General features: G+C 39.0%; 1 protein-coding gene across 7 annotated transcripts in view; it reads right to left on the bottom strand.

The window, feature by feature from the left end:
• Nucleotides 1-11,499, bottom strand: part of LOC111873830 (histone-lysine N-methyltransferase NSD2) — a 41,308-nt gene that overhangs the window by 27,235 nt on the left and 2,574 nt on the right. For all 7 annotated transcript variants that reach the window (XM_023868821.2, XM_023868824.2, XM_023868825.2 and 4 more), the window contains exons 3-8: nt 8,969-9,111; nt 8,254-8,363; nt 7,978-8,113; nt 6,375-6,679; nt 1,544-3,093; nt 651-905 (exon numbers count right to left, since the gene is read on the bottom strand). In XM_023868821.2, coding sequence (XP_023724589.1) covers nt 651-905; nt 1,544-3,093; nt 6,375-6,679; nt 7,978-8,113; nt 8,254-8,363; nt 8,969-9,111 — 2,499 coding nt within the window. The remainder of the gene's footprint in view (nt 1-650; nt 906-1,543; nt 3,094-6,374; nt 6,680-7,977; nt 8,114-8,253; nt 8,364-8,968; nt 9,112-11,499) is intronic.

Below are 11,499 nucleotides of genomic sequence, written 5' to 3'. Positions count from 1 at the left end.
GTGTTGGATGTTGTTGAACACTGTGATTGAAATAACTAATTCATACTTCAGTATAATGTAAAAAAAGTATTAAATAGGCCATGAGATGACATAAAAATGAGGTCGAATAAATTTAAATACAGGTAGGCCTATAGTATTACGAAGGTACAGTATTACAGTACTACCTTTAATAAAATTTGTCTTAACCGGGTTTTCGATTAATCGTGATTTCCATCCCCACCATTATCCCGGATAATCGAGAGTTGAGTGTATTAACATTTTAGAGGAACATGCTGCCTCCATCTTCATGGCAAAAGAGTTACTATATTACTGAAGGAAGCAGATGTGACCCAATTTACAGTAGTACTGTCTGGAGGGACTGGGGAAAACAACGAAGAACCTTTGCCAGAAAAGACAGCATTCTGACAAAAATTCGAACTCTGGCCCTCCTGATTGCAAGTCAGAAGTATTCCCACTTGAGCCAAACTGCTCAATCTCTTTCCTTTAAATTTCAATTCTAACATCCTTCATGTTATCCCTCTTGTTATACTTGTTCTATTCATTCTTTCTACGTGACCAAACCATTTAAATGTTTATCGTCTATGTTAACAAATTTTGAAATCCACTTCTTGTGGCTTAACGATCACAAAGACTACAAGCAACTGACTTACCAGTGTGATAAGCTGTAGGGCAACGAATGCAGCGTACCAGTCGCTCATGGGCAAAACGTGTTGTAGCATTTCTAGGATCATCAGATGCACAGGTATGACACACATGTTGAGGGCACGTAACGGCTACCTGACTTTCAGTGATGTCCTCTCCACGAGCTGCTGCAGCAGACTGCCTCCGAGATGATGCACTACCGCTTGACCATGCTTGAGGCCAAAGTTTGAGACATTCCATGTGATAAAACTTGCCACAGTGACCTAAAATTGGACACTAAAATTACTCAAACAAAGGAACTGGATTCTATGTAGTTCATTTAATGCTACTGTCAGTTAACTCAGACTATACACTACAGAATGACTGGATGGTAGTGAACAATGAATTGGAAAGGATCCAAAACCAATCCACTGTGACCCAATTTATTGCATCTAAAACACCTGTGAGCGTGTCATCAACAGACATTGATGTATTATGCCACCAGTGTCCTCACATCACTGGTATCTACCCACCAGACTTCACAGCATCAGAGCTCAGTGGACTGCAATCTTTAAACTCATTTCCATGAGAACCTCAAAGCTCAATGAATCCAAATTAATTTTCTTAATATTTATTTATTCACCATTTATTTAATGATGCTGTCAATGGTTCATATTTTATAGCACTAAGCAGCAAATAGTGAACTGGAAAGGATACAGCCATGATCTAACTTGACGTACTCTCCCTGTATATGCTTGGAGAGAGTGACACCATGAAATCTTCAGTTAGAACAGGTGGTCTCTAGGCCAAGATTTGAACCCGGGGCCTTCCAAATATGAAGCAACATGTTTGTATTCACTACCAGCAGCACTCCATTATGTTATCTATGACTAAGAATGCTCTGAACACTTCAAATGCTTACCCACTGCACAGCGCTGACGATGTTCCCTGCCAGTCTTCTCCTCCTGTATTCTGCCACATGCAAAACACGGTGGATTCCGGCCCTCCCTGCAGTCCTTGCAACGGAATTCTGCTGCACTGTCTGTGGCCATTTTCTCCTCTGCAGCATCATCCTTCCCCTTTTCTTCTTTATCCTTTTTCTTGGCAATAATTTTCTCTTTTTCTTTCTCCTCAAGACTAATTTTTGTATCTTTCTTACCTTCTTTCATGTCAGTTCTACTTCCTTTAGCATCCTCCTTCTCTCTCCTCTTGCCCATACCTCTTGTAGCTCTCTTATACCTGTCTTTCTCTACAGAAACACAAATTTCTTTCATTTCAATTTTACTTCCATCCAAATCAGATTCCTCTCCTCCCTGCTCATCTTTTCTTTTAGAATCATCTCTGTTTCCCTTCTGAGCATTCACATCCTTCTCATCATATTTACTTAACTCCTTGTTTTCCTTATCATTGTATCCTTCCATTCCTCTATCATCTTTATTTCCATCTGAAATAATTCTGTCTCCTATCACATCTTTTTCCTCCCCAGATACAAATGAACTTTCCTCTGTATGGTTTTCTTTTTTAATCATTATGCTTTCCTCTCCACCTTCTTTTATTTCCATTTCACCAGTATCTACAATTTCATTCTTGTTTTCTTTGGTTTTAATCTCAGTATTCTCATCTTCTACTTCTTCTGTGTCATTCACTTCATCAACATCCATTTCAGCCTCCTCTGCTGATTGCAGTTCAACAACTTTTTGCTTCACAATAGAGTCCACATTCTCTCTGCAACCTTTACCAGTTTTTTCTTTTATGTGAACAGCATCATCTTCCTCTTTTTCTTCAGATATTTTCTTGTTGTAATTTTCTTTGTCCTTTATTCTGTTCTCATCCATACCAGTCTTTTCTTTGGCATACTTTTTGTTTGTAACACACACCTCTTCTTCTACACCAGACCGTTTCCTCTTCCTTGGTACAGACACACATTCCATTTCATTCAACATATCATCATGTTCTGTCATGTTACCCATACCATTCAGAGGCTTTGGATATTCATCCTCAGCTTCAGACACCTCACCCAAGTCATAACTTTGTGCATCTTCATTCTCCTTAGCTTTATACAATGCATCGCTAACATCACTTCTATTCAGAGAAACAGTTAAAACAATTTTGCTTTTCTTTGCTCTAACACTGCCTGGTGTCATATTATTCACATTCTCCTTGGCTTCCAAAGACTTGGACATACACTCCAGGTGAAAAGTACCACAACAAGGTCCTCGACATTTGACAGTGTCACCAGGTTTCTCACAAATCTGGCATACTTTCTCCTGCTTGGTCCCACGAAACAGACCACCTCCTTTCTTAAGTTTGAAAAATGGAGCAGGGCTTGATTCACGGGTTTCACTACTGTCAGCTTTCTCACTGTCATGTGACTCTCTCTCATCTTCATCATTGACATTATCTTCCTCTTCGCTGCTTGATGTTTCTGTTCTTTCCACTGTAGTATTTGTAATACTGAGACGACTGTAAAACCTGTTCAGTAAAAGAGAATATCGTATTTTGGTTAATAAACATACTGTTGCAAGTCTTCCATCAACCCCTCCCATGTTGTTTGTAGATACTCAACAAGGGAGCATTTGCTTTACATGAATTTACAATACATTTCATAGCCATTAAACCCTTCATATCCCTACCAGGGCACTCGGTGAATGAATGCCTTTACTATAACATACAACAAAACCTTTCTCCCTAATTCAGCATTTGAGAAATGAAAGGCATCTTACAATCACTAACATAGCAACAGATAAAAGATGGTTACATAACAACATTACACTGTAATACCACCCCACATTACCCATTTGTATTTTGCATGTATTTTATGGAATATTAAACAACAGATTCACTCTATTTCATGTCATTTATAGTTTAAAGAAAAGGATAAACATAGGAGTCAGGGATGGGGGTATGAGTCAGAGGCTTTTAAAACAGTTTCTTTTATGGGATACATCCTGTTGTGTGTCATATAATAATGTTTTATGGGACCATCTACACAGCAATTATATCAATGAACAAATCGATTCTAATGTACCAGCATTTGTTTATTTTGTTTCGACCCTTACAGGGTCATCATCAGGCAAAACTACAGAAATATGATCTCAGTCATGGAATTCTTTTCTTAATATGGACCCATATAATTACAACATTTTACCACTTGTTTCTGCGAATACACCCATTTGTTCAAATATAATCTAACAAATACACAGTTTCCTTAAAATTAATATGATTTTAATTTTAAAAATGAAGTATCTGAATTAGGCTTTGAATTTAATATTTTATATTAGCTTAAACACAGAAAGTTTTTAGGTTCATCAGGTTCCGTTATGGTCGTCATGTAGTAATGCATAAGTCAAAATAATGTGAGGGAACCCTTCTGGGAGTCTGCCACATCTTTTTCATTTCATGCAAACCTGTTGTGTTATAATATACAACTTCTTTATTAAAACCATCACAACACAACTATATAGAGGTCAGTGCCTAGTTTTGGCTCTGCTACATGTTTCGGCTATTAATAGCCATCATCAGGCAAATACATGGCTAACATATATACACCACTGAACTGCAGTACTAGTAAATTGGATACAATAATACTAATTATATAAAATACTTGACGTAAAAATACAATAAATTAGATTACATAAAACAAAAGTTATAGTATAAAACAAGAATAAAATTCGATTGATGCTTTACAACATCGAGTCAGTCGTTGGTTTTTGTAATTTTGTTGCATTCCCACGGACAAATTGGAGCATTCTATATTTTGTGTGTATATAAAAAACTGTTATTGGAGGCTCGTGATGTAGATGTAGTAATATTAATGTTAATTATTTAGTTGGTGCCTCATCTTACAAAGTATTGTCCGTTCTGTAGGGAATGTAAACAACGATCCTGATCAGTCGTTGTTTGACAATCATTGACAATCACTATTCCTTCTATCCTATCCTAAAAATTCACTGGGCACACTGGAAATCGCTTTCACATTTCACAACAACAATAATAAATTTGAATAGCATGGCTAGTATGAGCAAACATGACTTACTTGAGATAGAGACGCAGCGACACCACTGCTTGTAGTGCCCACGTCGAACAGAGATTACGTTTTTGATTGATCCCCTAAAAGCCTTTCTTTTCCCATTTTTATACACTAACATTGCTGGCACTGCAGTTGGCAAAAGAGGGAGGTTAACTCCTCCCTTTGTTCTAAATTTCTTGGTGGTAGGTTCTCATTGGTTAACCCCCATTTGTCGCAGACGAATCTGCAGCTTCTCGTCGCTGTGTATTTGATAATTTCATTTTACTCCTGTGGCTTAGTTAGGCGGGCTTGCAGTGGAGCGATTATGCATTTCTGCTGACTTAAACATTCTTGACCTAGATCCCTTGTCCAGGTGTTGCCATCATTGCTCTAATTGCTATAAAACACTTTTGCAAGTCTCGTAACATTTAGGCAATGTCTTTGATTTTCAGCCTCAAAATTGCGGCATAACATATAATCTAATTTATTGTATATTTATGTCAAGTGTTTTAATAATTAGTATTATTGTATCCAATTTTACTAGTACTGCAGTTCAGTGGTGTATATATGTTAGCCATGTATTTGCCTGATGATGGCTATTAATAGCCGAAACATGTAGCAGAGCCAAAACTAGGCACTGACCTTGATATAGTTGTGTTGTGACGGTTTTAATAAAGAAGTTGTCTGTCACATCTGTTTACTTCTTTACCATATCTAGACATCTTGTAGAGGTCTATTAAGTGCTTTCTTTGTGTCACCCCCACAGATTTGTTTTCCACATACTGTAAGTTTCTACCGCTTATGTATTGTTACATGTACACCCATTGTTAGGCAACATGTTGGTAAACACGTTCCTGCAAAGACAGATTATTGGTAAACAGTCTGTTGCTAGGTTATGCAACAATAGATAAGGCTGTGTTTTCTATGTCATCTGAGCTGAGCAGCAGTGGAACAACAGCGTCATGCAACCCACTTCTAAGTAACGGCTCAGTAAACACACTTCTGCGTAAGCAGTGACATCATCAACAAATAGAGACAACGTTTTCCTTGGGGTCTGTGCAGAGTGCTTATAAGAGAAGGGAATGCAGTGACAGAGTTAGTTCAAGGGCAGTTACGTGTCAGTCATAAGCTGGAGGAGTGAGTTCAGAAGAATTTTTAGTTCCAAGGTTCCAGAGTGATTGAACAAGAAATGGCAAGAAGACTTCATAGTGAGCTTTAATGATAGTTTCTGTGTCGAATTCCGTTGGCAGGAGACAACTAGTGAAGGCTTACAATATTAGTGTGTGTGCAACGGTTGACTGGAAAGTGTGTAAATCAGTGATAGCACTGTATTTAAGTATGATTAAAAGAACTTGTAACTACGGTGCTAATAAATCCAATCACCTCAACTAGAACCTGTTTTTTGTCATGCATACCCTCTACAAGTGACAGTATATTGCGTCTCAACAGAACTGCAATGTGACCACTACAACACAAAGCTGGGGATCCCTTCATATACAAACAATAAGGTACCATATCAGCTGTGACACCCTCTATCCGCTAAAGTTGGCACTAACTTCGCCAACAAGCAGCGGTGGCTCAGTTGGTAGAGTTCGCTTGCGGACTAACACCACGGAGTTTGTTTTTCTTTTGGTATCATGCCAAATGAACAAACAGGATAAGAGGTCTCTGGGCCAAGAACCAAACTCACCACCTCCAAAAAGAGAACAAATCTACAGGACAAGCATTACCATTAATATCTTACTTTGACTTTTGAAGCTCATCCATTTTGTTCCATTCTTTCGCAAGGTATTTCTCCACTGTTTTAATACTCAGATCTGGACGTTCCTCTGCCACGTGATCAATGTGCTTGTGCAAAAATGCTTCAAAGTCTGGATCAAAACTCTGACCACCTAAACTGTGCTTCTTGCGTTGCTGTTTCTTCTTCTTCACCTGGACACTACTGATCTTCAATTTAATGACAGGAGTTACTGTCGAAGTATTAACTTTATAACTTGTTTCAGTAAACAGGTGAGGACTTGGAGACTGCGGGGCTTCTTCTACATTTCCCTGCAAATATGAAACACACGTAACAAAACAACAGCACATGTACAAGTAACAATTCCATTATGTTACAATATATGAAACATGTTTTTTTTTTGTTGGTTTATATTTTAGTCTGGTCTAGAAAACCAAGATCAACGGCGATGGGGATCCACTGCGCTGACCACATGACACCCTCTATCCACAAAAGTTGGCACTAACTTCACCAACAAGCAGCAGTCACTTGGTCGGTATAGTTCGCTTTTGGACTACAGCCCATGGAGTTTTCGTTTTTGTTATGTCAACTATGTTCTGGCCTAGAAAAGCGAGATTAACAGCCTTGGGGCTCCACTGTGCTGATCACGTGACACCCTCTATCCACAAAAGTTGGCACTAACTTCGCCGACAAGCGGTGGTCACTCAGTCGGTATAGTTGGCTTGCAGACTACAGGCCATGAAGTTTATGTCAACTATGTATGTTGGTACATGGTGAACATGAAGGATGTGGAAAGAAGCAAATGCAGCCTATTTTAACCCTACAAGTGCAAGCTGTAATCCTTTCAGTGACAAATCAAAACACTGCAAGTTACACAAGCATTCCACACATAACGTTACTCATATACAGTTAATTTGAGTGTAGTATAATGCTTGTTGGGCTGGTCATGGTAGCCGAGTGGTCTAAGGGATGCACTGTCTTCGCTCGCTCGCTCGGAAGCCAGGATCGTGGGTTCGAATCCCACTCAGGGCATAGATGTTTGTGTGCGTTTTTCTGTGTTTGTCTACAGGTAGAGGCCTTGCGACGAGCTGATCACTTGCCTAAGGAGTCCTACCGTATGTGTAAGATCTTGTAAACCGAAGTGAAACGGAGAGTTTCATGGAGGTAGGCCTAGGCCCAAATGAGGGCTGTAGCACCAACGAAAAAAAAATGCTTGTTGGAGATATCTGATGCACTATATAGCTACATGAGGGACTGAGGTCCCTAAGGTTCAAATAACTCTTTGCTAGTAGAAACCAAAGGGTCACCACCTCTAGTATTTATGTCCATCAGCGGACAAGATCCTGTTGGATTCTGATACTAGAGGTGTTGAATTTTCCAGTTCTGCTATAAGAACTGATTATACCTTAGGGGACTAAGTCAGGAGGCTAGAAAAAGAATGGAATTGAATCAGGATCATGTCTAATGACAAGCTTTGATATTACAGATGTTCAATATTTAGGTCCTACTACCAGACAGTTGTATCACACTCAATTAGCAGTTTCTTGATGTTGTGTGAGCTGTTATAACAGCATTTTCTTGTATAAAAGTAGAATTTTGCAGTACTAACCATTTTTGAAGAGAAGCTGCTGTTCTTATCATCCACACGTTTCTGTTGCTTGGTGCGTGGAGGACTGTGGGTCTCAGCACTTTTGACTGAAACATCTTTTGTGAACAGCCTTGCAAAATCTTGCAATCGTTCAGTTCTGCACATGAAACAAGTAAATTCTGAGTGGCTTTGGTGGACATAATATTGCATGCAATATTTGTATACACTACATGATTTCCTGAGCATGAAACTTGTAACATATGATAAGTGGAAATACAACATTTCCTTGTGACATACCTTGTTCTACCCATGGCTTCTTCTGCTTCTCTTACAGCTATATCCCATTTGGCTTTTGCTTTTGGTGGAACATGGAATGCAGCAGCAAATTTACGATCTCGTTTCTTCATCTAGAAAAGACAGGAAAATTCCTTGCCGCATATCATCACTTTCTTATGCGAATATACAGTGAGCTCTCAATTAGCCATGATGATAGGAAAAGTATCACATAATTAAAAATAAAAAAATAACACAAAAATCTGAAAATATCCACTATCCAAGCTGCATCCAAGTCTGAAAATGACTTAATTATTACATACTGGTCACCAAACAGGGAGGTAATTACCTTCCCAATAGGAAAAAAAAAAAGGCAACCTATGTTCAGTGGCAGAAGGCCAGCAAAAAAAAAAGCATCAAAATAATAAAATATGAACATGCAATGGGATAAGATGATACAGCATGTTGCAAATCACTTTAAAGTGCCACTGATATACATCTCATTGTTGTCTCTTTCTTCATTCTCTCTCTCTCTGTAAATAGCCATGGCAAACAAAGGAATTTTGGTAAGTGGTCATCCATAGTAGAATGAAAACTGCAACTTGATGAAGCACTAAGATGAGTACCATAATCTCTATGCATTTATGTGCTCTTGGTAAAACAATTTTCACAAAACTGCATATGTGATTAGAGACATGAACAGTTAAGAAATTAGAATTCACTAATGATGGCGTCTTACCTGACTGTGGATCTTCACTGCTGATTTATTAAATGCTTCAAGACCCTCAAACTGAATGACACAATTGGAGTAGAGCCAACTACGCCTACCATTATCCCCAAAAAACTGAACATGAAGGCTTCGAAGGGTGAAGTTCCCACGAACTATTGAAAGAAATAACAGATTATTTAAAAAATATTACTTCACTAGTAAGGTAAATAATGTGAAAGGTTAAAGTGTGCCTCTGTGCTTAATTACAAACAACAGCATGAACACATGGGGAGTGGAGTACAGCTCCATGTGTTCTTAACATTGACAGCAGATGAGGTAAGTTGTCTACTTCATGCCCCACCCTCTTTACCTACAGGGAATGAGTCCCCTGGTTCGCACTGCATAGGAGGCTGGATATGTTGCTGAGATTTTCTGAACATTAATAGGGTCGTTGGTTTATTTAACAATACTATATCATCTATGGTGGACACTTTATGTTGGATTAAATGAATGACTCTGTATGAAGAACGGAAATGACAAATGGCACCCTAGCCAAGAAATAAAGCAGATCTTTCCTGATATGAAAATGGTATCAATATTGAATGGAACATTATTCACAGCTAAGCATACAATGCAACCACTGAAAACTTCTTCAGCTGTGGGGCTAAGTCATGACATCCTGAATTAGTATCAAAGCATCTGGTGTCATGAAGAACATTGGTTAATATATCATTTCAGATAGTAATACTACAGAATATGGCTTCAAAATACATAAAAGAAACTGCATTTCCAACTACAGCACACCTGTAAAACTGTTCTCATAATCCTGTTCACCAATCGTGCCTTACATGGACATCATATGTAAGATCTGAGGTTCTTATGGAGTGAATGCTAAGAGTGGTCTTCTGAGATGTGATGCTTTGTAGTCTATTAGGCAGGAAACAACACAGAGTAGCATTTATTCATGTAAGTAAAGTTGCCCCTGTGCTTAACTTATTAAGCACTATGCCATGAAGACATATGGGGGAGTGGATATATAGATCCACGTTTTCTTGCCCTTGGCACTAATTGGGGGGGGGGTCATCTTCACACTCCGGCCGCTTTACCCCAGGGAAAGAGTCCACTGTATCCATTGCCATTGGACAGGAGGCTGGGTGGGCCCCAGGGCCACTCTGGACACTGTCAAGAAGAGAAAATTATTGACCCTATTGGGCTCAGACCCCCCCAACTCCTCAGGTGTCCATCCCATAGCCAGTCGCCATAACTTCTGTGCTATCCCTGTTGGGCAATATAATAATAAACCTTAAACGAAACTGACCAGTGTGGAATGCATTCATCTGGCTTGGAATAGGGGTCAGTGACAGGCTCTTGTAAACACAGTAGTGACCTTTCAGGTACCATAAAATGCTGGGATTGGATGAGCAACTTTTGGCTCTTGAAGAATTCAGCTCCATGGAAGTAAAAGTAAAAAAAGTAAAGGTATCCCTGTAACAGGCCGTGGAGGCCCATAGGGTTGTGAGATGTTGAGGTTCCCACATTTTCTAGACAATTGGCTCACAGATGGCAACAAGGTTGTCAGCCCTATGTGCTGCCCGCCCTCTACCCACCAAGAATATTCTTGCTCCATGGAGGCAGTTATTCTAATACGTATGCATGACCAGAGCAAAAAATAAAATGATAAACATTCCTCACTGTTATCAAAAAGTCAGTTTCATGTACATATCCTATAAAACACTTCTACATACCTTATGTTCAAGAACTTGTAGTTTTTCATCCAGTAGGTATGATAATGTAGAGATGGACAATTAAAATAACTTTGAGAAAATTTGAAATTATACAGAAATGAAAGTTAAACCAATGGTAAATCGTAACAGTGAGGTATAGGCATAGGATGAGAGAATTGGTAAGTCTCCAAGAATATGTAAATATACATTTCTCAATGATTTCCTTCATGTTAAACAACTTAGATCACAGAGTCAGTACAGAACGTCCTTCTCTGTTACAGCATGACAATCTACCACATTTACCCAAATATAAGACAATCCCCCTTTTCAAAAATTACATTCCCAGAATATCTATTTTATTAGTTCTACTCTGGAAAAGATTTTCCCCCAAGCAACTACATTCTGAGGGCTGCGCCATAGCTCAAGTGGTTAGTCTCTGGCTTCCCACCGCGGCGGCCCAGGTTCGATCCCAGGTCTGGTCAAGTGGGATTCGTGGTGGACAAAGTGGTGCTGGGCAGGTTTTCTCCAAGTACTTGGGTTTCTCATGCCAATCTTCATTCCACCAATTGCTCCATAATCACCCTCACCTATCATCTGGGGCTGGTACAATAGCCCAGAATTGGCCGCAGTACAAGGGATTTAGTCCCATCCCACTAGCAATAATAATAAATAACTACGTTCTGAAATAAAACACACGTAAAAACAATGTATTCATATGGTTGTACTAAAATTAATAGCATGAATATGCATTAGCACCAACAATTATAAAAGTCCATGTTCAGTCCTCACCAGATCTTAAAGTGAGTCTGCATAAAACAAAGGATGTCCTGCTGATAC

Source organism: Cryptotermes secundus, unplaced genomic scaffold, assembly GCF_002891405.2.
Source record: "Cryptotermes secundus unplaced genomic scaffold, Csec_1.0 scaffold215, whole genome shotgun sequence".
In the NCBI taxonomy this organism is placed as follows: Eukaryota; Metazoa; Arthropoda; class Insecta; order Blattodea; family Kalotermitidae; genus Cryptotermes; species Cryptotermes secundus.
The sequence above is the reverse complement of the archived record's forward strand: the minus strand, read 5'-3'. Positions and strand labels throughout refer to the sequence as shown.